This window comes from Sturnus vulgaris, chromosome 8, assembly GCF_052056855.1.
Source record: "Sturnus vulgaris isolate bStuVul1 chromosome 8, bStuVul1.hap1, whole genome shotgun sequence".
Classification (NCBI taxonomy): domain Eukaryota; kingdom Metazoa; phylum Chordata; class Aves; order Passeriformes; family Sturnidae; genus Sturnus; species Sturnus vulgaris.
In genome coordinates this window covers 11830011-11857779 of record NC_142250.1, presented here as the reverse complement: position 1 = coordinate 11857779, position 27769 = coordinate 11830011, and the positions used below count along the sequence as shown (strand labels likewise).

Sequence of the window (27769 nt, the reverse complement as noted above, 5' to 3'; positions counted from 1 at the left end):
AGTGAGAGACAAGACGTATCACTAATTTAAAATTAAAATTAATTTGAAATGCAGCCATTGCTGGCTACAGCTTTCAGTTTTGCAGGGCAGTTTTAAGAAAAGACAGTGTTGTTCAACACACAGGCACTTTTCAGGCATAGAAATATTTGCTAGCATATAGTGTATATGCAAATGTGCCCAGGAATGAGCCACCGAGGTCACATGCAGTATAGCCAGAAACATCACAAACAAGTGGTCTTTGTTGCAAGCTCTGGAATTAATTCTGGGGAACAGAACGTGGCTACAGAGATCTCCTTCCCTGTGGGCTTTGTTACAGAGACAGGTACCACAAAGTTGAAATCTGCACAAATCTATTGAGCTCCTGTACTGTGCAATATTATGCTCACTACGACAAATATTATTTTACTGATGAGTCTAATGAGGGACTTCAGGGTTGTGATAAACGAAAATGAAATCAAAATGGAAGTAACAAAAATTATCACACTTCATGTAGCATGTCCCTAATTTTTTAATGTGCATGAATATCAGAAGAGTAATGCTGAAAAGAAGGAAAAATACTAGGGTTTTTTTCCTGGCAGTCCCTTCAGAAGCTATTTATGAGCAGTCATAAACTGACATGCACACTCAGATATATTTTCCTGAAGCCTGTAGAGTTTTGTCTAAGCAAAAGCTTCCGAATATGTGTGTGTAAATAAATTAAAGACTGTCTGGCTTATAATGAGAAGGGTGTATTGTGGTATAAATATTGCAGAGCACATTAAATAAACATGGTCACATATGACCAGGTATCTATTAAATGAGCACATCACAGGAGAAGTTAATTATCTAAGAGTGTAACTAGGAACCGTTTAGAATCACTGGAGATTAAGTTGCTTTATTTCTGTTTATCTTTCCTTCTGAATAGGCAGTAGGTCGTTGCAATGAAGAGTCCCTAAGCAACACAGAGCTTCAGCTCTTCATCACCCCTAAGATGACAGTTTTGTCAACACCAGTTTGAAGGCAGGATAAGCCAAAAATTTTACTCAATGTAATTTTGTGCAAAATGGGTTGGCATAAAACAGTATTTTAAGATGTAAAAGTGCAAAATATTTACAGATACCTTATGCTGTTCAGGGGAAAGAGGAAAACTTTAATGCTAAATATATATTTGTCTCACATACTTCAGCCTAAAAAAGTATATAAGGACTGCTTCAAAACTGATTTGTAGCGTCAGAGGCTTATATCCTGAGAGTAACATTTAACTTTACCATAGTAATAAGATTTTTCTAGACTTGACAAGTTACTGTGTTTCAGTCCACATGCAAGAACATCAGTGTTGATGGAATTTGATTTTGCTTGGGCCGTGAAACTCACAAAGAAAACTGTCCACTATTCATCCTATACAAAATAACCAACATTGCAAACCCAGACTAATTAAGGATATGTTTGGGCAAACTGCTGTAGCACAAAGAAAACTGATGAAGGAGGATTTAATCACATAAAATTATTGAAAGCAAGATGAAGGCAATCCCCTTAAATTACTTAAGTACTTCTTAAACCCTGTAATTAACATATAGTAATAAATATTTCATCTTTAACAAGTCTACTGGGAGCAGTTTGTTAAACATTTATTTCTAGTCATGGGAAATTATGTACGGTCATTTTGTCATGTTCTATATTAGACAATTTTATTTTGTCCTCTTTATTTTACCCCCAGCAGCAGGTACATTAATTTGGTGAAATATAATCGTTCCTCTAATGTGTATGAAACATACTCTTCCTTCATATGTCTTTGGCTCTTGCTAATTAACTTTACCCTTGCAAAGTGTTGGCCAGCACACAGTGGCTGCTCACATCTATTTCCCAGCCCCTCCTGTGGAGCTGGCTCACTCCAGACAGGGGAGCTTGAGGGGGGACCCCAGCAAAAGTACCCAGGGCATCACAGCAGAAGTGACCCCAGGGCCCGAGGTCACAGCAGGGAGAAGAGCCAGGTCTCCTCTGTGGCACAGCCAAGCCCCAGGGTGCCAGGGCTGCTTTCAGGCAGCTCCTAGCACTGATCTGCACCTTCTCCCTCAGCCCAGGTAGCATCGCAGGTGCATGGGGAATTCTGTGGGAGCACCAAACATCACTGCCCTTCAACCAAGTCTGTGTGCACATAGCTGTTATTCCACTGCAGGTGGAATTCCAAGTGGAATGCAGTCACTTAAACCAGTACTAAAACAAAGCCATTATAGGGCTAACCTAATACCCAGCCAAGGAAAAGAATGGAGAGCCAAGCTGCACTCTCACACAGAGCCCTCCTCTTGTGGCAGGCTGAATGCACCCTCTCCTGAAGTGGAGGAGAATTTCACATTGCCTGTGTATGACATGGGCAGAAAGTGTCTATGTGTTCTTTTTATAAGAGTATCAGTGAATTTATGGGCCATTGAACAGGAAGTAAAGATTTCTGAAATTATAATTCAGGGTTTCACACAGCATCTTTAGTGATGACTGCAACTCTTTTTCCCTCTAAACAAATTAGATTTCCATTTGCCATTAATGACTGAATCACTTAAGTATCACAAAGGAACTGCCTGGTGCGCTTATTAATAATTGAAAACTTTGAGGAAATCCGTGAAACATTTTCAGTCAAAGCCAATAATTCTCTAAAATATTATTTTTCCTGAATAATTACTCCTTTTGTTCTTTTATTCCTTTTGGATAATAGGCGACATTTTAAATAACGGCATTTAAAAAACCTGAAGTAACTGTTAAGAGGTATCTAAAACCAGAAGTGGTTTCAATGTTAAAAAGCACAAATTAGAAAAGAAATAATATTCATCTGTTTCCTTCCAGCAAGTATGTTGAATTTCTATTTTAGAGTGCATGCTGTTCCCTGATATCTTACACCAATGATTAAGAAAATATACTCAATCTCTGTCCTTATTCTGTATAAACATGAAGAAAAAGTTTTAATTATCTTTTTAATCAGTAGAGCCCATGAAATCAAGACTCCTATTGCTATACAATTGGACTTTGCAGAACTACTCAAAAGCCAAAAGGAACAAAGGGGAAAAATAAAACCCACAAATTTTTTTAATCAGATCTAATAGAAATCTTGAATGCCATATTGTAATTATTCTACTCAGTAACCTTTACCATTCAGGAACAAAGGCAGAAAGATATATGCAAAATTACCCACATCTGCAAGGATTTTTTTGGTGTCTGAAATGATGTGTTTTCATCAGCACAGAAAGGTTGCATGACAGGTACTGACAAAATCTCCACGACCTGCACAGGACATGGAAAGAGGGAGAAGCAGAGGTTCAGTCTCACCTGGGGCTGATGGCTGCACCCTGGAAAAATCCAGGTTATTCTATACCTCTCCCCAGGAAAGGAGAATTAATTTTTTTTAAATGTTTGCTTTGTTGGGTTGTTGTTTTGTTTTTTTTCCAAAAAGAACAAAATGCATTTCTTTGCCACAAACAGGTACCCCTATTTTTCCCAAAGCAGCCTGCTCTGGGCTGGTGTTAGCCTGGCAGGGGCCCTGATGCCCTATTACTTTTTATTTTCTTTTTTCTCTTCAGTCAGAGTTGGGACTAAAGGCATGAGAGACAGGATTTCATGTTTAGACTTAATTGTTTATTAATTCTTAATTCTTATCTATAGTACAGTGAGTGCTACAGCACTTCTAGCTAACAAGCTAAAAATGAAGAAATGGCGATGTCTCACTCATTACAAGGTATTTTGAGGCTTAATTGTCCAATTAAAAATTAACACCCAAATTATTTTTATTTTTGACCCAATGACTAAACACCTGTGACCTGCAGTGTGGTATTTTCTATCCAATTAGAAAGTACTACCTAAACCCAAGAAAAAGGGGGACAAGAAGAAAACCTCCACCCTAAAACTTCCATCTTGTCCCATACCTATTACTATCTTCTAAAACCCCAAATTCCAAACCCTTCACCATGTTCACTATTCAAACTTCACACTAGTGATTCTAGTTCTATAATTCAATTTTGGAAGCCTTCTCCAAAGCCTCAAGTCAAAAGCAGTATTCTTCTAGAAGTCAATACCTAACAACATGAAAAATTCAAAACTCCCTGTTTCTAAAATTCCAACAATGCTCCTCATCACATCCCAGAGCCCAGCACTAACTGGAGGAGCTGCCTGGAAAATCAAAACATTCTGAATTCACTGAACCAACATAAAAGACAACAGTGGACTCTTTTCTTTCATCTTTGACCAGACTTGTTAACATTACAAATCTCTTCTATCTGCTTTTACAGCCATTCTGGCTTTTTGTGAGTACTGAGTGTGCCTCTATTTCCTGTTTTAAACAATGTTCAATGTTATCTATGCCAACAGCAATTAAAAGAATATGTATGTATACACATACACACATATATATACCTGCATGTGAAAGCATAGAGGTTGCCAAGCTTTCATTCTGCTGTTATTCTTAGCAGCAGTGGATATTCCCAGCTGTGATCAGAGGCAGCACATCTGCTGGTTGTGCACCCAGGTAAGAGCTACCCAGAGCTCTTGGAACAGCAGCTAGAGAGTCTAGCAAGGGATACTTAAAATAAAACAAAGAAAAGAAACAGACAACACCCCCCAAGGCACACACTTTCATCTACTCAGTTCAAACAATGCACACACATTCTTGGTTTTTTTCTGGTCTCACAATAATTTTTACCTCCTGGAACAAACAGAATGGTTTCTTTTCTGGAGAACAGGTTACTCTTCTGCTCTAGCACAGACTGACTGTGCCATGGGCAGAGCAAAGGTTTCCACCAAGCACAGTCCTGCTGTCTGTCAGGAGTGAGGAACAGTGACAGAAGCTGTTTGTCTTAGCAAGCCGTGGTGCTGCAGGCGTGCACAGCATGGTGTGCCCCCAAGTAGATGAAGTCAACTCACTCTCACGTTTGCTGTTTCTTCCAAATTGCAAAGCTGTCATTTGAATTTCAGTGCCACTTCTTTCACAAGTGGTCTATATAATACTTCAGTTCCCTGTCAAACATTATACTAAGATGAATCTTTTAATCGTTTACTATCTCAAAGCTGAAGATACAACATGCTTAGGAAAATTATTTACAATGTTTAGAAATTAGAGATGTTAATTCTAGTCTAGTTCCAGTATTTTAAAAACTCTCCTTGAAATAAAAATGCATTCATGTGTTATTTTAAAAAATCAGCAAATAACAAAATGTTCTAATATAAACTCAATGTTATTGTCAATTTTGACTCAATGGTTTTGAATAATTATCTTTTGCTAGTCCAAATGCTGTCTTCCTCATTACTTCTATATTTAAATAAGCCACCATTGAGGAAACAAACAGAAAACAGAAAAATAAGCTGTCCTAACACTCTTACAAATGGGATGTTAATGTCCCCACTCAAAGGAGAAATTGTCAAAAAGAACAGCCATAACAGAGAATTTTCTTCTTATGTACTTTTATTTTATTGGGGTTTTTTACATCTTTGATGAAATTTTTATGCAACTATTATGCCACAATCTATGATACAGAATGAGAGTAAAAATCTGTCATTTGCCATTTATATTTCTATATTAATTTTGTTTTCTACCTCTGCATATACTGTGGCAAAAGTGCATTTATCATATTTCATGCAGAACTGACTGCCTTATGCAAACTGAGAATACAATAAACAGAGCCAGCAATATTTAGCTGAACTCAATTCTTGCTACAGAAACAAGCATTCATAAAAGCATTAAAATACTTTGGGTGATGGTCTATCAGCTTAATGTTTTGAGCTACAAAAAGGGATAGGAGACAATATTTGTGGCTGTCAACTGCAGTACTTTCCAAGTTCATTAGGTTATCAAAGACTGAATTAGCTTAAATGCTTCAGTGAGAGAAAAAGCCCAGGGCAACCAGCCTGATTTAAAAGGATGCTAGAGTTTCACAAACATTAGACTAAGTTCAGTTCTGGATGCCATGGTAAGTACCTTGCCACATCAATTCTATTCTCTGACAGAAGGATTGTTTCTTCACCATCATCGTGTATCCAAGCCAAATAAAAGGACAATACAGGGCACACAAGCCTTTTTGGAAACCTGCCTGGGTATGTAGTACCTGATCATAGCTAAAGTTTTTAATTACAGCTTTTTATTTTGATGAGACAAGAAGCTTTCCAGCATCACCCGACTCTGAATCAGACGCAAACTGCCATGTTTCATTGTGTCACAGTCCATACAGCAGCAGCACGGCAAAACCTACTCCCACTGCAAAAGCATGTCCAAGGAGCATGCTCAGGACAGGGAAGTGGAGATGGGGGGAAGCCTCATATCTCATATTCCAGGCACTTGTTATTCTGTCTCCAGGCGGCTGCTCAGGACATCCAGCCTGACCCTCAGGGCACTGCTGGGGCACAGGGCCTTTGTGCAGCTGCCTCCAGCTCCCTGCCCCAGCCCAGGCATGGCCATCCCTCTGCACCCCAGTGACACTGCTCACCTCACCATTCCCTCTGCCAGCCAGTTCAAAGAGGGCAGAAATCTCCTGCCACTATAGAGGTTAGTGCTGCAGAAACCTGCAGTCACTCAGAGCCAAGTTCTCTGGGGCACAGGAAACAGGACTTCTGACAATACTAATTCTTATGTCAAGAGGGGAAAGCTGGGCTCACCTGCCTTCGAGCACTGCGGAGGAAGCACAAGCAATGGTTCTCAGACCACCCTGGCATGCAGTGTTCCCCCAGAAGCCAAGCACTACTTCCCAGCAAGAGAAACAGCCCCTGCTGTTCTCTCCCCTCCAGCACTTGCTGTATCTCAGCCCCCTGACACAGATCAGCTCTTGAGGTGGTTCACTTTTATGTATGTCCATCCTGAAAGTACATGGCAATTGAGATCCTAATCGACAGATTAGTAAGGGACCAAAAAATCAATTACTACTTGTGCAAAACCACAGCATGTGCCTTTGGTAAATCAGCAGCTATTGCTTGCCCACCTTCCTCTAAAAAAAGGGTAAGTAAATCAGGAACAGCCACTTCAGAGCTGAATTAGTATCAGCAAGGAGATGTGAGGTAGGGAATAGCACTGGACAAAGCAGTTGCACTGCTTGTTGCAAAAACAGATTCCTCATCCAAACACCATCTTCTAATGGTCAAAGAAAAGCAGATCTTAGTAGTGATGGTGAGGGGAAGACTGTTCATCCATCAAAACAAGGATGTTTGCAGGACCCCAGAGTTCCCTAATACCACACAGCATCAAAGCAGGCAGCCCAGGGAGCGAGAGCATCTCTTACTTTTTGAAGTCATTTGGTGCTGAATTCTCCTGGTGATCACCCACTGCTCTGTCAGCTATGGTCTCATGTACACTTCTTCCCTCTTCAAGTATCCCCAAACAACCTTTTCTTGGTCCCTTTTACTTCTACCCTTCTTGACCTCATATCTAAGTGGCTCACACTACTTACTGTTATCCCCCAGCTGAACAAACTTGGTAATGTGACTCCCTATTTCCAGCCTCCTCCTCACATCTCCAGGTTACTTCACCATCTCCTTCCAACAAACACAGCCAGTACATTTCTCTACCAAAGTCATCTACCAACCCTGCTTTTCATTTTCATTACTCTTCTCTGATCTATAAACAGAAATAAGTAATTTCTGCTTCTTGTGGCAATGCCTCTTGTGTGCACAGCCATGGTTCTGTCTATGCCTGCTCTACTTACTTACAGTAATTAACCAGTGCCCAGAGAGAGAGAGATATTAGACTCAGCGAGCCACACATTGCATCCTGGGATAGGAGAAGCTTCTTGTGTCAAAGAGGTCCCAATTTAAATAGACAAGTGACAAAAAATGGTGGAAGGTAAGCAGGAATTGTTTCTTCCTTATAAACTGGAGAACAAGGTACAGAATAATGAAGTCAGCTGCTGGATACTTTTATTTGGTAAAGCAAAAATACATCATTCATCCAGTATTCTCCCCACTTTCCTTTTGGGTGCAGTGTTTTGAGAGACTGCCAGTCAGAGACAGGTCAGGGCCCTGCAGTTAGAATGTCTTTCCCTCAAAGGCCTCCAGGTTGAAAGCTGTATCCAAGAACCTTCTGAGTGACACCAGATGCATGTTCTTGTTGCCTGTGGCAGCTGCAGCAGCAGGCTCTCGGCCAACATACCTTCATGAGAAAAAGAATTGGGCAGACAAATGAGGTGAGAAGATACTCTATTTTGACAATAACAAGCATGAGAACATGCTGTTTAAGGCTTTCAAGTCAGCTTGGCAGATTTTGATATCTAGTCATCAATCTTTCTTAAATAAAAATCAATCTAAGTTTTACCAAGGTACACCTGGTCAGCTTCTCCCTCTTTCCCCCTCCCACCATTGTTAAGCTGTGTCTTCTCCCCATCCCTCTCAGGGCAGCCAGGTACACTGTATCATAATTACCTAACTTGCTTTTGGCAATGAAGACTCTCATTCCTTTGACAGCTGCACGGGCAGATCTGAGAGTCAATCATCTAAAATAAATGCAAAGGTGCCTGAACTGAGCTCTTACAACAGCTGTTTCCTGCAGAAACCTAACATCTGGAACGAAATTCTTAAAATGACAGAATCTTAGACAACAGAGAGCTAAGTGCTGTGCTAAGTAGCAATAAATACAGTCCTAGTTGCTACTGATTTTCTTTTAGACCTATAAGAAGGAGCAATTTGTGCATCTTGTATTTGAGAAACAGTAGTCTAGATTTTTCCCTCCTTCACCCAAGAAGCCAGACTCAGAGGTTTGGATTTGTGAAGAACCTGACTTATCCATGAATACCTGAAAACAACCCCAACCAAATTTAAAAGCAAACAAATGAGCCCAGGAGACAGAGTAATTGTTTAACGTCTCATACCAGATGGGTCGAGTGTGGTTGACAATAGTGCGGAAACGAGGTTTGACATAATCATAATATCCACTGTTTTTGTGTTCCTCCTGACACCAGACTAGATCAGCAGTTGGATACTTATCAAGTTCTTCTTTCAGCAAGTCAAAGGGGAATGGTGAGATCTGGAAAAAGAGGGTAATAATTGTCAAGGCTTTCTCTTATGTGGTATTAGCCCAGGGTGAGTCATTACTTTTCCATGCAGAGTGACTCATGTTTCTCTAATTGATTTAATGGTCAGAAATGAATACCCAAGTATTTTATAGTTGCATTAGTATGAACAGAAGTAGGTTGTAGTCCAGACCACCTACAGTCCTACAGTTTTTTTTGTGAAGTAGCTGTGGCATGTCCTTAATCAGTGAATGACAATATAGCTTCAAAGTGTACTATTCACAACATTTAAACCTAGCAGACTGCATATACAAATTTAAGGTGCTATCATATCATAATCTTCACTTTGTTATGTTGTTCTGGACAAGTCATCAAGTTTTCTGGCTGTCATTGTCCAGTATGCTATTGATGTGCTCCACAAGGCCATGAAGGATTAGAATATGTCTTGTAAGATGCTAAGTGCTAGAAAAAAGCTATCACATCCACTCTAGGAGGGGTGTCTATTTAAAAGCACAGGAACCTCCATGACCTTGTCTTCTGAAGATCAGGGAGCTCACCTGTTCAAGTCTGGTTATAGCTACTTGTTTCTCCAGGTCTTGGCTCTTTCTCTCTTTCACAAGGTCATAGTAGACTTTTCCTGTGCAGAAAATCACTCGCTTGACCTCATGTGGCGCCTGAGCTGCTGGCCCATTCTCAGGAATCACACGTTGGAAAGTGGTACCTAGTTGGAGCACAAATTAGAAAAAGTGCTCTCAGTGGGCCTGACATTTCAATAAAGCAGCCCAAGAAACAGTCCTTTACTAGGCAAGCAACAGGTTGCAGTGATCAAAGGGCTCTCCCCTGCCTCTCTGGTCCTACTTTTCAGACTGGTAACTTGGCTGAAGTGACTTTCAGCAGTTCCATTTCAAGAAGTTAGAAGATTGTCAATAATCCAGTCTTTCACCACACTTAATATAATCATATCAACAGTAGACTGTTTTTCAGTTTTGTGTTGTGTATTACATCTTGAATTTTAAACTGATTGGAAAGCTCAACTTTGCTTCCTGTTTGGGGTTTTTTCAGAAACCACCTGAAATACTTTCTTCTTTCCAAGATCATCTCAACCATGTAACATTAATACAGCTTTACAAATTTCAGAATATTCCATAAAAACAAAACACATACCTGTAATGCAACTAAATCTAGCAACTACAGAAATATTTACCCAAACACACACATTACTGCTGTATATTTGATTTAAACCTCTGTTTGAGAGCTAAAAGAGCAATAGCCAAAGCACAGAGCTGAGCCATAGGTATAAGTGTACAAGTACAATTTCAGATGCATATCTTCACTGCTACCACCTCCCAGGAGTAAAATTTTCTTGGGATACATGAAGCTGGAAGAGGGACTTGATGGTCTAAAAGATCCTCTTCTTGGCTCTCATATATGATTGAGTAGAACTATTTCCACATTAAACAACTGCAGGGTAGCAGGCAGCAGCTCAACCTCCTATTCTGAGCCAGCACACCCACTTATCAGGAGAATAAGCTCCTGTTTGAACCATTTATCTTGGGGAAGAAAAGCAACAGCACAAACATATCAAGGAAGAACTGATTTATGTCAGAATTATCCTGTCCCACTGAACAGCAGAATTCATCATTAAAAAAGACTGAATCTGTGCTTCATTGGGTCAGCTGGAATCAGTCTTCCTCTCTCTCAGCTTTCTATTAAAAACAGAGCAAAAAGGGTTAGCTGAGAGTCAGAAACACTTTACTACCTGCTATCCTCTTCAGCAGAAACATGAAAGTATGCCAAAATTCAATGTTAATTTGTTGTTTGGCCACTATTGAGGTTAGCCTGAAGTAGAGAGGACTCGCAAGACAAAGTGACAAATCACAAAACCTACAAAATTTCTAATCTGACCCATTCTACAAAGCTTTTTTTTTACTGTAATAAAAACAGTAAATGTCTTTTCTTGGGAAGCAAATTTTACACCCAAAAAAAGATAATACAATATTTAAGCACACTTATACAATGTAAGTTGCTTTTAAAAAACTGAGCAGTTGCTCTCTTCTTACAGTAGTCAAGATCCTCACTGGAACTGGAGATAGACCAGCACACCTATGCCCACATTCTCACTCTGAACAGTCACTTTAATCCCTCACTCATTACATGTCACTGCATTTCCTGATGCCACTCCAACACAGCCTACCCAGTGCAAGCCAGGACAAAACAACAGCAGTGTTTGGTATTCTCTCTGCAGTCACTGTGTGTCTCTTGGTGCTGATGGCATGCCAACAACAGCTCTGAACTCACTGATCTCGCTTTTGATCACTGGTGTGACACAGCAGCCCCAAACTGAGCACTGTAACAAGAACTGGGCACATTATTCTTCCAAATGGGCACAGTGTAATTTCAACCTATCCCTCAGTCTTGGGGTCAGGAGGCATGGGCAGTACAAAGAAAAACTAAAGTTTTATATTAAGAGAAAAAGAGCAGAGGGACATGGTGTCCTCTTGAGGGAAAATTCCCTGCAGAGATCAAAATGCACTTTCCATTAAGATTAATGGCTGGTTACAAGATAAACCTGTTAAAATTAAGAAACTCTACGTGAAAGCAAATTTTTCAGCAAAAGTCCCTGCTAGATCTCATTATGGCAGCTCCACAGAAATTATGCCAAAAGAAAAGACAAACTCTGCAGAGCAGATTCTGTTCTTCACAGTCTGACATGCAACTTGGTATAGCTAATTATTTCCCCACAGTACTTTGAGGTGACTTACCAGACACCATTTCATCAAAACTGGATTTAGCTTCTGGATGCCTCAGCAGTGACTTGGGTGTCAAAACAATCAGCTGTAAGACAGAAATTTTTCCAACACTCAGAAGCTGCTTTATCTCCATTACATATGCAACCTTTGTAACACTGTGCACACAAAAACTACAAAGTGAATATGACATAGAAGAAATTAATATGAATAGCAAACATGGTAAATTGTTTTTTCCTGTTTTGAGAGCCATGAAAGTTTCAAAATTATTCAGAAGATTTAGGTAGCTACTCCTTTTACAGGTTCTCAAAACTCACTGCTGATGTTTCTTTTTGACAACAAAATCAAATCACAGGCTATGAAGCAGTAAAACATTCAACAATTGTATCTTGGATCTTTGAAGTTCCAGTAAATTAGACATGCAGATGATGTTTCTGCAACGTGTTAGCTACATCACTAATATCTTGACATGTTCATCTGATGATCTGCACAGCTAGATGGAAGAAAAGCTGAAAATCAAGTTTTAGAGCCATAGTAAATCAGAGCTGAGCTTCTTTCCATCAAACTGGCAACTTCAACCTGTGTTCAGTTAGGGTTTTTCACCAGCAATCCTTATTCTTTTCAGCAGTGTGTCATATGCAAAGGCCACTCCTTGCTGGAGGGCTAATTTACCTGGAATAATCAAGTCCATTGAGGTAACCTTACCGGCTTCCTGAATGGCAGCAAGATCTGCCTTCGGAGGACATGAAAGTAATTGGCTGGAGTTGAACAATTCACCACAATCCAGTTGCATTCATACAGCTGGGAAACTTCAAACTGCTCAGTGAACTCCTGAGTGAAACATTTAAAGCATTAGAAAAATGTCTAAAAGACCAGAAAAAAGGCTTGAAAGCCATCCTTCTATTTCTGATTCAAAGTAACTCCCTTCCTCAAAAATTTATTTAGTGGCTCTCAGCTGAGATTGTTTTATTAGCTAGGGAAGCATCCCTACAAATCATTCCTTTCTGTTTCTACTTCTTCCTAAAAATTTATGCAAATAGACACAAAAAGTTTCCATTAATTCAGAAAAGATGGGAAGTCCAGGAAGGAAGACTGACGAGGACTAGAACATCATCAGATGGAAGAAACAAAATAGAACCACTTTGAAATAACATTAAACTATAATTCAGTTTTTGAGTATACAGTTAGCTTTCACTCTCTCTCCCATCCTGTAGAGCTATGTACTTTATCTGTACAAGTGAATGGCCCATCTATGAAATCTTAGCCCAATCAAAATTAGAAGTTGCTTATTTTTTGTGCTCCTAGCAGTACAATTTAGCTCCACTGCAAAGAGCCAGGGTAGTCTCACTTGACCTCCTTTAGATATTGGCTAGAGACACCTATTTGCAGTACACACAGCAATATAAACAAGCAGGATCACTGACCCTGAGGAACAGTCATAAAAAGATCATGGTGCCAGAGATTAACTGTATGTGACCTCAGCTTTGCAATGAGTAGCAATGCTGCACACTTCCATTACTTTTACTGGAATCAAGTTAATGTTACACCAAGACCTGAAGCTAAATCCTAACCTGATATACCTAGCTAAAAGGATGCTACTAACAAAAAATGTCTGGGATGTGAAAAGCAAGAAAAGGACAAAACTACTTACTGGATAGGCATCAGAATCATCATTGCTCATCTGCAAAAACCTCTCAGGCCTGGCTGATGAATGCTCTGGACCCTGGTAAAGGTATAATTTAAAACAATGTTAATGAGCCAAATGAGCAGTTAGACATTAGTCTAGATCACTCACTGCATGAGTACCCCTGTGCCCTCTGTACCAGCTGCACAGCTGTCCCCCAGTCAAAGGCATCAAGAGCAGCAGTGAGAGAGAAGACACACCACAGGACAGGAATTCATCTCCTATTTTCGTAGGAGATTGGGTTTAACATGTATTTCCAATGTTACTACCAGCTGCAAGTGACTTCTACCCTCAAGCTAGCTGCACAATGAAGACCAATGGAAAGTCAGTGGGTCCAAGTAGGCACAACAATGACCTTGCTAATGCAGAGCAAACAGGAGCACGAGGAATGTCAGGAAGAGAAACACTGGATGTCTCAGAGTACTGCAGTGACTCACACTTCATGCATGCTGAACAGGAGCAATCAAAAAGTTAACTGCTGACTACTTTTGCTTGTTAGCAACAAAACCAGGCACAGGATCTCTCCTACTATTGTTCACTGTTCAGTACAGAACCAAATAGCTAGATGAATGCTTTAGCTAAAATGGATCAAAATACACACACATTATCTGCCAGACTAACCTATGATTAATTTCTGTCTCCTTGGGAGATATTTTATGTTCTGTCATTACTGAACACTCCCATTCACTGTCTCACTAGCAGTACCCATGGCAATTACTTGAATTGCACAAACGCTGTGAGCTCCATTTTACATTAGCAAAACATGCATGCTGGCCACAGAAATTATCAGGAATAAGGAATGTAGCAGAATCTGTTCCTTTTCCTTTTCATGTCCCTGTTTATAAAGGATCAGAGAAAGCTGTGAGGAGTGTGAGAATGCAATGTGCTTTTTTATGTATTGCTATTGCTGACAGCCTTGGCTGGTTCAAGTGACAGGTACCCTTACGAAGGATTTTCATTTTGCACACAGCTGTAAAGTATCTTAACCCAAAGACAAAATATTACACCTCCAAGACAAAATATTACACCTCTAAACTCTCTCCATGTCTCCTAAGCTAATAATGTTCATAGAGATTTTTTCTTTATATGGCTATCTCTCATCGTAACTTCCTCTGTTGAAATCTTAATACATTATCTCCAAAATCAGCCATTATTCTGACAACTAGTAGTCCACCTTGATTGAACACATCATCCTTCCTAATTCCAAGTGAGGATTCCAGATCGATAGGAGGGACACAAAGATGATGAGAGGACTGGAGCACCTCTCCTATGAAGACAGGCTGAGAGAGTCAGGATGGTTCAGCCTGGGCAAGAGATGGTTCCAGGGAAATATTTTACAGCATCTTCCAGTACCTAAAGGGGACCTGCAAGAAAACTGAAGCGACTTTTTATAAGGTCACGTAGCAATAGGACAAGGGAGAGTGGCTTTAGGCTTCAAGAGAGCAAGTACAGGTTTAATACAAGGAAGAAAATCTTTGCTGTGAGGGTGGTGAGGCACTGGCACAGGTCGCTCAGAGCAGTTGTAGATGCCCCATCCCTGGAAGTGTTCAAGGCCAGCCTGGATGGGGCTTTGAGCAGACCCTGGTGAAAGGCTCCCTGCCATGGTGAGTGGGTTTGAACTAGATGGTCTGTCCAGTCCTTTCCAACAAAAACCATTCTATGACTCCATGATTCAGTCTGCTTCATGGACTAAGGGAATTCAAGGAAAAAAACATTCTGTTGCCAACAAAGGTATAGCAGAAACAGCCTAGAACTGTGGCTTGTATCACTGCATATCACTGCTCCTTTGACTTCTGCCTCCACTTTTGAGGTGCTAAATAATCTGGTCACAGACAGGTAAGAACTCGAGAGCAAGGAGCAAAGCTGCACAAAACTATGGTGCACTGTAGCACCTCAGCTGTTCAATCTGTTTGCTGTAAATCAAATCCTGCACGAAGCATGGCATACACAACACAAACCCAGTGCTTCACAAGCACACTGCAGTCAGTACACTGGGAACAGAGATGTTACCAGCAAACAATTACAGGAGAGGCAGGCGAGGCTTCCCCATCACTCACACACTGACCCAGCAACAACTTCAGTCCAGAGCCTCAATGTTCACATTCATCTTCGGTTTCTGTGCTGACACCACCAATCAGACTGCCAGCAACTGCTGCGTGGGATGGGGTAGGGTTTATTTCTACTGTGACCACCTATCCAGTGAGACCTATACTGAATCCATTAGCTACTTTCAGATGAGTCCCTAAGGAGCCATTAGGCTGCAGAGTCTTTCAATCACAGCCAGCTTGCCTGTGAATGCATGACCTAGAGGTGAAGGGATCCATATCCCATTAAGAATCCTTCCCCAAATCACCTTGTCCCCAACACTAAAGTTACAGAAAGACTAGTCCTCCTGTAATGAAACGGTCCTCTGGGAAGATAAAAGATTTCAACAGCCTGGTGGGATTCTTAAATATTCCAAAATAAGCTGACACTAGTAGCAAAATAAGCATGTTTCAGTAGCAAAATAAGCATGTTTCAGAAGATCTGTGCAAATCTTCACTGCCAAGTGGTTGTGGGAAAAGAAAGATTAAATGTATTGTAAGTAGCAGAGAACCAGCCCCTCAAGCCGAGTGCTTCCCTGCAGAGGACCACACCTCCTGCTGAGGGCTCATTCAGGCTGTCCCCTCAGGTTAGAGTTAAAAAAATTAATTTATCAAAACCCTTGTGAACAGCATCAGACCCTTTATTCTTTAAACACAATGGATGTGGAAAGCCATTCATAAGATATGAATGCACCCCAGTGTATCAGGACAGGATCATAATTGAATGGAAATAAACTAAATTGTTTGTGAAAATAGAAATGACACAGTTTGTGGTGAAAAGGTCTAAAGCATTTATACAGATGGAGATTGCCACTGTGGCACATACTATGCTCTTTTAAATAGAAAACTAGAAACATACATGCAACAATTCATGAAGGCTAATGTATTTGAAAAGGAAAAAACTAACCTTGCCTGATATGACATTCATATAATCTTAAAAATAATTTAAAATATTTGAAGAACAATTCCACTGCTGATATAAACTTCATGCAACTTTACATACGTGTGCCCACGCCCTTTCCCTCTAAGGCATTGTCTAATTCCTCCTACTAGCCACCAAAGAAAAGACAGTTCAATAGCTAGTAGAAACATTTTCCTTTCCAGAAAGAGGGAGATTTTTTTATTGTGCCAAAATTAACCAAGGTCAATGATTTTTTAAGAAGTTTTACAGTTGTTTTATATCATTTCATGGCAAGAGAATACAGTGCAGAGTTTACACACACATACTTTATGCAAAATAAAACCAAGCAATCGCTCTTAGATATGATTTCTTTCTTATTGTACACTGAGAATGCAGCTTTCTAGGGAAAGAAGGCAGTATCTTAGCAGAAAATACCAAAAAAGAGAGGAAAAAAAAGGAAAAAATGGGGGGAAGTGGTACATGCCACTAAGAAGAACACGAAGCTAAGAAGGCAATCTACTTACATTCTTTTCTGTAACACTGAGGCAGCCGCACATGCTTAACAGTGCCTTCCTCCCTTGGGTTCCTATCACCACTGGATCCCCAAGCCACCTTTGGGGATCTGCAGTGCCACCAAGCAGCTTTTCCAGCTGCAGAGAAGGCCTTGCAGCCAGCAGTGACCTCCTACACGTGCCAGGCAGCAGCACTCACCATTCCTTCCATGCCGTGGGGCAGGAGCAGGACGATCCCGTTGTGCCGAACCCACTTGGCCTGGCCAGAGCTGATGAACTGGTCTATTATACACTGAGCTGTGTTGTGGAAGTCCCCAAACTGGGCTTCCCAGCACACCAGGGCATTGGGACTTGCCATAGCAAAGCCAAGTTCAAAACCTGACAAGCAAACAAGTAGGAGAATTAGAAAATATATAGATTTCCTGAAAATTCTGTTCATTCCTCATTAAAAAATAAAAATAAAACAAACCCAATATTAGAGCATGGACTGGATTTTTTGAGCCCTGTTATAAATCATGCAGTTTTCAATAGTACCATTTCCAAGCTTGACTTCAATCCTTCAAACTTTTCCTCAAACACTTCAATATCATAGGAGTTTTTAAATAGACTAAACCCCCTCCATCCACTCCAACTTGAGTATAATGTTTCCCTAGGAGCTCACTACTATCTTCTCCTGTAGAAATGAACTTGCAGCCCAGTTCAAGACTTATTTATTAACTCTAATATTTCCACAGCCCTACACAACATCCCCTCTCATACACAGATGAGGAAGAAAATTACTGGTGACATCAATTTTCAGTCTACAGACATGATCCTAGTCCTCAGATCTTCCAAAAAACTTGAATATAACAGCTGCATAGCAAACACATCTGGGACTTGGATAAACCTTTCTTAGGCAGGGCTAGGGACCCTTTAGGTTTCTGCTTCAGTGTTAAAGTATTTGATCTCTGTTCACATTTTCCTTTGACCCTTTGCTATAGCAGAGCCTGGAGTTCTGAATTAATACCTGTACTCAGATTCTCCACCTATCATTTGGAGTGATTATAACCAAAAAGGTTAAAGCTCTCAGTAAAAAGCAGGGCTATATAGCAGTGCTGTGGATATAGAGGCTCTGACTGAGGCAAAACTGATTCAATACACACAGCGAATAAATATTTAATTGATAGATACACTTCATGCTGAAGCTCTACACAGAATATAATTATCTGGTTTCAAATGGAACTTCAATATGGGAATATTCTCATTGAAGCTTACTTCAGCAGATCAACTAATTTTTGGGCCTTCATAGTCTACTCCTTGGTAATTCCAACCCAGTTTTTTGCTTACCATCCCCATGGCAAGAAATCTTTGAGTCACTTGGTTTTTGGACTACTGATCTCCGAGCAGTCCATCCATGACTCCAGCAGATGCTCCCATCAAAAGGCAAGTGATACATGAGAGGCCAAAAGAAGGCTGTAAAGTCAGACAGACAGCCCTTCATCTGTAAGTCCCCATGACAGGTCACTAGCAGAGAGAGTGACTTTTGCTGGCCTTGCCTTTGGCCTGACTGCCTGAACAGCCTTTCTTCCATCTCTGGCCTCCTCGTTTGTATAATTCCATTGTTCTTAACACGATGAAAACAGCAGAAAAATTTACACAGCTCCTTCAATCATATTCCCAAAGGTATCTGAAAAATAGATTTCCCTAGATAGGCTTGAATCCCATTCTAATTTTGCACAAGCATTAAGAGACCATTTCTACTGATTGGGTGACATGGTTGAGAAAATATGCAATATGTTCAAGACTTATTTGTGCATAGGCTGCTCTCTGTAAGGATAGGGTAATCTGGCTTTTAGAGAAGCACAAACTGAGGTCTTGACCACTCTGAGTTATCAATAATCAAACCATGCTTTGCAAAGAGTATGGAGCTCAGTGCATACATAAAATTTGGACACAGCACACACAATTCTACTTTATATACAAAAGATCACCCATAAAATTCACACTGAAAAAGGAGTATAATTTCTCATTTCCTATCTTTTTGACAACTTCACGCTAATCTCTACAAGGTAACAATGTTCTAGGTGAAGCTGCATCAAAGAGTGTGATCTTAACACAGATGCCATTTGCAAGCTTTCTGACAGCTAGAAAAATGTTCAAGAAAATATATCCAAAAGTAATCAATACATTCTGATTATTATTTTGAGAATAATGTTGCTGAGACTACTATTTCATGGCACACGTCTCTGTGGTATACACATCTTTGGTATACCAGAACTCAATTTTCCACCAGGGAAATGGCAGTAAGAGTTACCAAATTAAAACTATTCCAATTATGACTGTAGTAGTGGAGTAACATTAACTCTTGACAGACTAAGGAGTCTGTTAAGAATTACTGCTACCACTACTCCCACCTTCACGGGGAGAAAACTGCTTAAAGAACAAGATCTGAACTGCTAAATAATTTTTTTTTTAAATGTGGTGGAGAGAGATCTAGATAGATGCAAGGTAAACAGCCCAGGAGAGGGTGAGGTGATCTCTTGAAAGGGAATTGTTGGGGCACCAGAGCCAAGGTCAGGGAAGGTGACATGAACTAGAAAGTCTCCACTGTTCTAGAGATGGGACATGAACTTCAAGGGAGCAGGTTCCTACCCAGGTCCCTCATGAGGGCTCAACCTCAGACCAAAAAAAAAAAAGAATTAAAAAAAAAAAAAGACAAAGAAAAACTACAGAGACCTTGCAAACTTTACTGTTTGTGTCTGCAGAAGAACTGAACGCTTCTTTAAAATCTTGTGCAAATTTTGTGGGTTTAAAGGATTAACTCTTACACAGCTAGAAACAGAGAACAGGTTGAAGCTGAAATCCAAGGCAACCAGGCAGCAGGACAACTTTCAAAGAATGTCAGGTAAGGAATCTGCACACCCAAAGGGTGTTGGAGAGCAACCAGCCAACTCCAAACAGCAGGAAGCTGCTCAGGGCTCAGAGCACACCAGGGCACAGGGAACCAGGAACCAGCACAGCAGTTTGGTAAACTTCTACACTGAGGAGACAGAGGAAAGAAAAATACACAGCACTTGATTAAGGCTGCAAAACTAATGTTTCAATTGCTGGAGTTCATTATGGTCCCTAGATGACAGACCTAGCAGAAATGCTTGTTTCTATTAGTCCAGTGCCTGCTGTGCTTCCTCACTGTTCTTCCGTCACTCTGGCACAGAAAGAAGTTGTCAAGCAAAGGGGCAGCTTTCACAGCACACTGTACTGTGTTTTTCCCCACAGCATTTTCATGATTCTCATAAGAAGAGCTGGTTTTCAATTAGTGTAAGTAAGGCTACAGCCATAACTTAATTCAGTATGATTTTAAAGTGACTTAGGGCATGAATGTTAACTAATGGCTAAAAAGGTTTATCAGTACGAGGATTTTATGTCAGAATGAAGAAAGGTTCAAAGCCAGATTTTTGCTATCTTTTTCAGAAATTCTAAGCACAGGGACTACAGAGGGATATGCATCCTTTCACAAACCCAAACACAGCTCAGGACAAAGTGAAGTTAATACCCATCTGGAGGCTGACTCTATTAAACTGATGCCTGATGCCTTCTCAGAACTCCATGCAGATGTCATTGATTACTACAGTCTGTCCTAGTTCCTAACACAATTTCTGACAGGCATTTGTATATTTGTATTTGCTACCCCAACATTAAAAAAGCATTGTTCTGACTCAGCAGTAATTCTACGTATTTCATCCTAGGTGTGTATTGCAAAAAAATAACTTTACATTATACCTGTCTTCTTCCTTTCATCTTTTGCTTTAAACTTGACTTTTTCCTTTGAAAAAACTATACTCCAAGTCTTTTGGGTCAGGAATTTCCTGAACTACACACTAGTTCCAAGTCTATCTTGCCCACTATTCCTTGAAATATCTTGGGCCCAAGATCTCTCAAAGGCAGTATTGAATTTGACAAATAACCTCAGCTCTTGGATAGAGACTCAACACTACACAAGTCATTCTGAGGGCCATAAAGAAAGACAGGAAATCCTTTCAAGTATTTAAGAAACGCTGAAGAGGTAGAATGGAGCATCTGTAAGTTACTTTGTTTTTCTCCTCCATCCTAATCAGCAAATAAATTCAGACAAACATCTTTTGCTTAAATGACTTCTGATGGTCATCACTTATACTTCCAGATACTCAGTTTCAGTACAAGGGAAAAATTATGGTAAAGCAAGTGGATACACAACTGTATTATAATAATCTGGGTGTAACTAAAAATAGTAGACATAGGATGTCAAACGAAATTATTAGAGGTTGTTAAATACTCTAAATTATCAGAGATTGTTAAGTACTCTGATTTAATGACCAGGTTACAGCCACTCCAGAGCTTCCTGTAGACAAAACATAAGCAGTTGTCTGAACTACAATTGAACAAGACTGCCTTCGTTTTCTTTCTAGGTGAAATCAATCTTGCCAGAGATAATTTTAATGGAGCAATGTCTCCCCAGTGTTCCTAACTAGCTTGACTATAAGTTGGTGCAAAGCTCAGAGCTCTGAACAGATACCAGCTCTTAGCTTATGTACCTGCTGAGGAAATAATCTGTAGTTACATCATGCTGGGCTGGTTTTACTTAGCTCTCCCTCACAGAAACTAAGGGAATTTACAAAATGCTTCTGAGATGCTGCATGTGAACACAGTCATAGAATAAATTCCTAACACTCTTTCCCCATTATTTCCCCTTTATATTATCTCACAACTCTCCCTACAGCCAACAAACACTTCACTGTGCTAATTCTAAACTGTTTCTTTTAACAGAATTAGATAGTAGAAATAGCAGCTAGAGAAAATAAAGTGTTAGGGGTTTTGGTTCTCCTGAACAACCAACTCCATGAAGTGTAAGCCTTCACTTATTTTTTCATGTATTTAAAAGGAGGCCCAGTGATGTTAGCAGACAAATAAATATCAATTCTGGTAGCTCTTCTTTGACTCAGAGCCTTAACTAGAAGAGACATGTTCACATACTGCTGCTTATCCTAAAACTGTCTCTCTATGGAGGCAATACACAAGAGTAAACGTGTTGGAAAAGGTCAATATATAAAAGTCATCAAGAGAGGGAAAACTTCATTATAAAATCATTTCAACATAGAACATGGCATTTTTAGTTTAAAAAAACCCAACCCAACAAGCACACACAAAGCCACATCAGTTACCTTCTACTTGTATCAATTTAATCTCCTTTAATATTAGAAAACACCTTGGACATAAGGGATTTAAAGTCCTTGAAAATTAAAAGTATCAATATTATTAGTTTTGAAGAACATGTCATTCCATCTGCTGAAGAAGTGCACAGAAATGGTATTCTTGTTATCAGCATAAAAACAAAACCCTATTTTACCCTATTGCTTGGATTCAATGAATTTTATTAAATCAACTTTTACTATCTTTTGCTGGGTAAGGTGGAAGGGCAGTAGTGAGCAGGATGAGATCAAGAAAGAGAAAGAAAGAGAGCCTACTTAGTTAGTTTTTTAAAGAATGGAATTGTGACAGAATTGCCTTCACACAATAGCTAACACTAGGCTTCCTATCGAGGTGTTATTTTTGAAACAAAATCATATTTCAACCATATCCAGATATCTGTCACTTCCTTTGCAATGTTAAAAAGCCAAATGCAGAAATCTATGATCCACAAGTTTTGCAGCAACACTGTGAACAGGCTCAAATTAAGAAATCCCAGAACACACTGTGAGAAACAACAGGAAATTGGAAACAATCATTCTCTGAAATTAAATTCTTGATTTTTATCTGTGTCAATTATTTGTCTCCTGTTTATACACATCCTCGCTTGCACTCTCCTATTTGGAGTTTACCTTTACATGTTTTAGCGATACAAAAAATGTGATTCTGTTCACACCAATTCTGCCACAGAGCTAACAAAAATACCTAAAAAATCTGGTCTTCAGCCCATGCTCCAACTGTACAATTTTATACCACTTTAATTTTAATATTACTAGCAATTGGCAATATGTAATATTGCAAAAATGACTAAGTAACCAAATATTTCTGGAAGTTTGAAGCAAGCAGCTACCAACTACCACCTTTATCTACTACAACGTTTCAGGTTTTTCCTTCACATGATATTTTATTATCCATAGAATCAGTAACACTTCTGATAAATTATTAGATGTATTTGTTTCATGCTCCACATTCCTCTTGCCACCCTCATCATGTCAGAGTAAGGTTATCCATTCTCTGTGGCTGAAGGCAAAATAATTCACTATGATTAATGCTATCACTAAAAAGAATTTGTTTTCTTGAAATAGCAATTCAGAATAGCAGCTCAGATAAGGCCAGGATGGATTTTTTTATATCTCTATGACAAACCGTCTCTGGTTTTCTTGTCAGTTCCTCCCCTTTTAAGGAAGTATCAGGTGCACATTCCAGCACTGCCAAGATCAACAGTAGCAGATGGATGCTTTTAACTGAATCTCAAAATTGTAAAATGTGGGGACACTTGAATATATGTATTCAAGTGATACCAGAATACCAGAACCTGAGAGGAAGAGTTCTGATACCTGTTTCATATATGATCATTTTTGCAGTCTTTTTTTCCCCACGTTCTTTTCCTTGCTGAGCTCTGCTTCTTGTCTAGCAGCCCTACCAAACCCCAGGCAGATCAAGACATACCTAAGACCCCATACTCAGAGAGGGAGCTGTTGCACACGGTGTAGGGGGCCTGCTGCTCCCAGAGGTGATTCATAGGAACACAAGTTCTCTTGTCAACCTCTTGATCATGAAGCACATGGTGACGATGGCTGCAAAGAGTTGTTGAAAGAGATTTATTAGCCAAGAATCATTTGGTCATTTAACAGAGCTATTTTCAAAGCTAAAGCATCAAAGTTGTGTTCTGGAAAGCATCATGGTTATCTCTGCTACACACACAACACCCTGGTCTGGTTGAAATCATGGGAAATACAATCACATGTCTAAATACAATTGCTGCACTCTAAGGACTTTCATTGACTATGCATGCTTCTCAAGCACTCAGAAACTGAAAATACCTCATTGCTAGTAGAACTGGGATGAAAGAGAAAAGGATGGGGAAGTTCTTGCTATAAAACAGAATTATTAAAGTAAAGAAATTCAGAAGAACAAAATTTTTATTAAAAACATTTCATTCTGCCTTCTTCACAAATTCTAACATTTTCCTTGAAACAATTTTTGTTTGTCTTTAATGGAAAAAAATGTAACCTAATCTAATTTCAGCACTGAAACTTGGAGTTGTATCCTCTTTCCTGCTATTTCCACTCACATGCACCATTTACAGTTCTCTGGAACACCATTAATCAGCATTAGAATGGGGCACCAAGGAATACTACCAAAACAGAGATGACTGAAGTAATTACTGCAATCCATTAACTCTCTGAGCAGACTGAGTGAATCACAGCAATATGTCCAGCTTTACAACCAGTTATTGTACTGGTAACAATACTGTGTGTTGTAGAGCTGCCAGCACTGAAGTCTGAATCTTTTTGCACTTCCCTTTGTTAAAATGAATGTTAGCAAAAGAGCTCTGAAATTTATCTAGAACTCAACAATGTAAAGCCAGAAAAAGACTGAACCTTTGAAGAACAGTACAGGGAGGGAAGTGGAAAGAAAGGGGGAAATTCACACACCAGGCAGCTGTTCAGCAGAAATATTTTTTTGCCACTGTAATTTTGATTTTGTCATTAAGCCAATGACAGAAGACCTAGCTAGGTGTTAAGCTTCTTGACTACAAAGTTTTGTGTTTCCCTAGCAAAAGGTGACTAAGATGAGCATAGATGTCCAGCAAGAACTATACAGACATACAATTTGCACATGTGCAATTGTCAGATTTACTGACATCAAATCAGTACAGAATCAAGGCTGTCCCCCCTTCCCTCCACCCTCAAGGGTTTGTCTCCAAGAGGAGAAGGGGCCTGGTGCTTCTGTCTGCAGCTTTATCTATCTTCTATCTATTGATATTGGTGAGGACTGAAACAGGAAGAAAAGTAGCCATAATATGGAATATTGAAAGAAATAACTATTTTCTAGACATCTCTTTAGAAGCTCCAAAGTAGTGAAAGCACCCCATTGTGTTGTTGTTTTATTATGGCAACATGGTATATTCAGTTCTTCCCAAATTCTAGCCAATGCTCTAACAGAGAAGACAGACACCAAAATTTATTTCTCTCTTCTGCAAGCATTCACAATGAAGCAGAGTGCAGCATTCACCCCAGGAACTGGCATCACATCAAGGGTTTCAATTAAATACATCATTAACATTTTACTCTACAGAGAATCAGGTAAGGCAGCAAACTGTATATATTTTACCAAGTGATGAGATCCTGCCTTCATATATGCCCCATAGGCATTAAAAGTCTCAGTACAAAGGACCTTATTTCACTTTAAAAGCCTCACCAACTGGCAACATGTTTGTTCACAGGGTACACCAGTTCCAAGCAGCCACCACAGGAATGGTATTTAAAAGACTCAGGATCTGCTGCAGCAAGTATCCTCTCTTACTTCCCAGCAATTAGCTGGAATGCAACTGTATTTTCTGTTAGAAAGCAGAGGGAAAGATACCATTTCTGCTTGTCAGCAAGAGAAGGTATAAAGTGTCTAAAATGTTTGTTCTGGCTTAAATATACTTTAAAATGCTGCTGACATATACACAGGAAATTTGGTTCTTACTGACTACTAGAACCTATAACATTCAGATTAATGCTGAAGAAAGAGCACCAACTTCCCTTCCCTGCAGAAGACCATATTTTTTCAACAAATGCCAAGTTATTTCTTTAAGTGTGGGACTTACACAGTTTTAACAACATTTAACAGTTATCTCAGCACTGACCTGAAAGTACCTCTCTCCACATCCTGCCCACTTAGTCGGACATGGATCCCTTCTTTGAGAACAGAGCCAAAAGCCATGTATTCTGCCAAGGCCCAGTCAACCAGCCTGTTCTGGGTCATTTCCGAGCGAGCTTTCAAAATCCGAGAGAGTCCTACATAGGAACGAAGATCAGAAATGAATGGATCTATTTCAGAGAAATTCTCTGTTCACTTTACACTCATCATTCTCCTCCCTCATTGGTGAAGCTAAATACAAATACCAAATCAGGTCTACAAACTGTTTTTCTAGAACTGAACTGCTGGCAAAATAAAACATCTAGCTTCCTGAGCAAACATTTGTGTAATGTTCATACCTTGTTTTTGAAGAAGTAGGGTTGACTGTGTCAGAAACTACTGAGCACAATTAAAATGACTCATGGTGAAATTCTTCTTCCTCAAGATTTATTTTCACATCTCTAACACCAAGTACTGTTTAATAAGACACTGAAAATAGCAATTTGGTTTCTGAATTTTTGTCTTCCTTCCTTTTCTCATTTTTCCTTGGCATTTGTCTTATTGCACTTCTGGAGATGTTATACAGCAAAACAGGATTGAGCAATACTATGAATATCATATAAATAGAAAAAACTGTAGCAGCTGCCAATGGATTTTCAGTTGGTAACCAGTAGCTGACTATTCAGTAAGATTTGATAACCTCCTGAGCCAAAACACAAATTACAACACTAACTTTCAGTGGGAACAGAACTTGACAGCTGCACACAGGTGCTTCCAGCTTTGAGGCCACAAGTGTCCTGTATTCACTGTCAATTGACAGCATCTTATTTTCACATCTGCACTGATGATTTTGGTAAGCTGTCCCATATGTTTTCCCATATATCCCTTTCCTTACTTTTTACAGTTTTACAGAAAAACACCCCATTTTCTTTCCATATAAAACTCTCATGGAAATTGCCTCATTTTAGGTTAAAAAAAACACTTTAAATTTTCCCTTTAGAATATACTAAACAATTGTTTTAAAAAATTATCTTCCCATTGTTTGTTGCAAGACTATGATATTAAGCTGTTTCATTCTACTGAAAGGACAAAGTACTTCAAATTTCTATTTCTTTCCCCTTCTATTTTTCCACAAATTCTCTCACGGCCTTTTAAATTGCATAAAAGAATCTAGCATACCATAATTGTTTTGAACCATAAATCTACCTTATACACTGGCAAGTGTTCTCTAGTGTCAATAGTTAATCAACTTACTAACAAGAGACCAATTTACCTTTTTAATTAGAATGTCTAATACTAAATTTTATTGGCAACTATCATTTTTAATTTATCAGTGTCACAACAAAGTGCACAAATGTGTAGAAGAGTTAAATCTATCCATTAATTGTATCTGCTCAACAAGCCTGCAATTAATAACTTGGAATACCCTACCATCATTACTTGTACTTCATTTCCCAAAGGAACACAAGCATATAGAATATTTACAGAAGACAAACTGTATTCCTTGATGGATGACTCTACAGAGGATTAGCTTTCTCTCTTCAGAGAGTTTAAAGAGAAAAAAGTTCTTTAGTCCTTATTCTTAGCATGTACCCTACAAGTCAACAAAATTAAAAAGATCCCTACACAAAGGGTCTCCATGTTTCCCCATGGAATGAGCAGGTTATTGCTCCCAATAGTTGCTAGATTTCCACCTGCCCAGAAAATAAAACTGTCTCAGAGCTCTGACACAGTGTTGGAGCTCCCCAGTGAGACAGCACTTACTGTAATAGATGCCAAAGTGAGGACTGACTCTTTTCAGAACAAAAGCTAAGACTTTTTGGAAAAAAATGCAAGGACTCAAAGAATGAAAGGAGTTATTAACTTAAAGTTGCAAAGAGACTTTTATCTCCCTCAGAGGAAAATCTATTTTAATGAGATATGAAATGGAAATGATGTGATACTGAAAGATTATTATGCTGAGAACAAGCAGCAAGAACTTAAATGTCACATTCTCCTCACCCATAGAGTGGAAGAGTCAAAGTGAAAAAAGTCACAGGTATTTTCCTCTTTGAGAAATGGCCA

The 27769-nt window shown here is 39.4% G+C and overlaps 1 protein-coding gene across 2 annotated transcripts in view; it reads right to left on the bottom strand.

Annotated features, from left to right (window-relative positions):
• Positions 1-7840: 7840 nt before the first annotated feature.
• OGDHL (oxoglutarate dehydrogenase L) overlaps positions 7841-27769 on the bottom strand; it is a 47490-nt gene continuing 27561 nt past the window's right edge. For both annotated transcript variants that reach the window (XM_088168843.1, XM_088168842.1), the window contains exons 15-23: positions 25713-25863; positions 23525-23652; positions 17073-17251; positions 13344-13415; positions 12398-12523; positions 11708-11780; positions 9503-9666; positions 8805-8959; positions 7841-8089 (exon numbers count right to left, since the gene is read on the bottom strand). In XM_088168843.1, coding sequence (XP_088024969.1) covers positions 7966-8089; positions 8805-8959; positions 9503-9666; positions 11708-11780; positions 12398-12523; positions 13344-13415; positions 17073-17251; positions 23525-23652; positions 25713-25863 — 1172 coding nt within the window. In that variant the 3' untranslated portion in view covers positions 7841-7965. The remainder of the gene's footprint in view (positions 8090-8804; positions 8960-9502; positions 9667-11707; positions 11781-12397; positions 12524-13343; positions 13416-17072; positions 17252-23524; positions 23653-25712; positions 25864-27769) is intronic.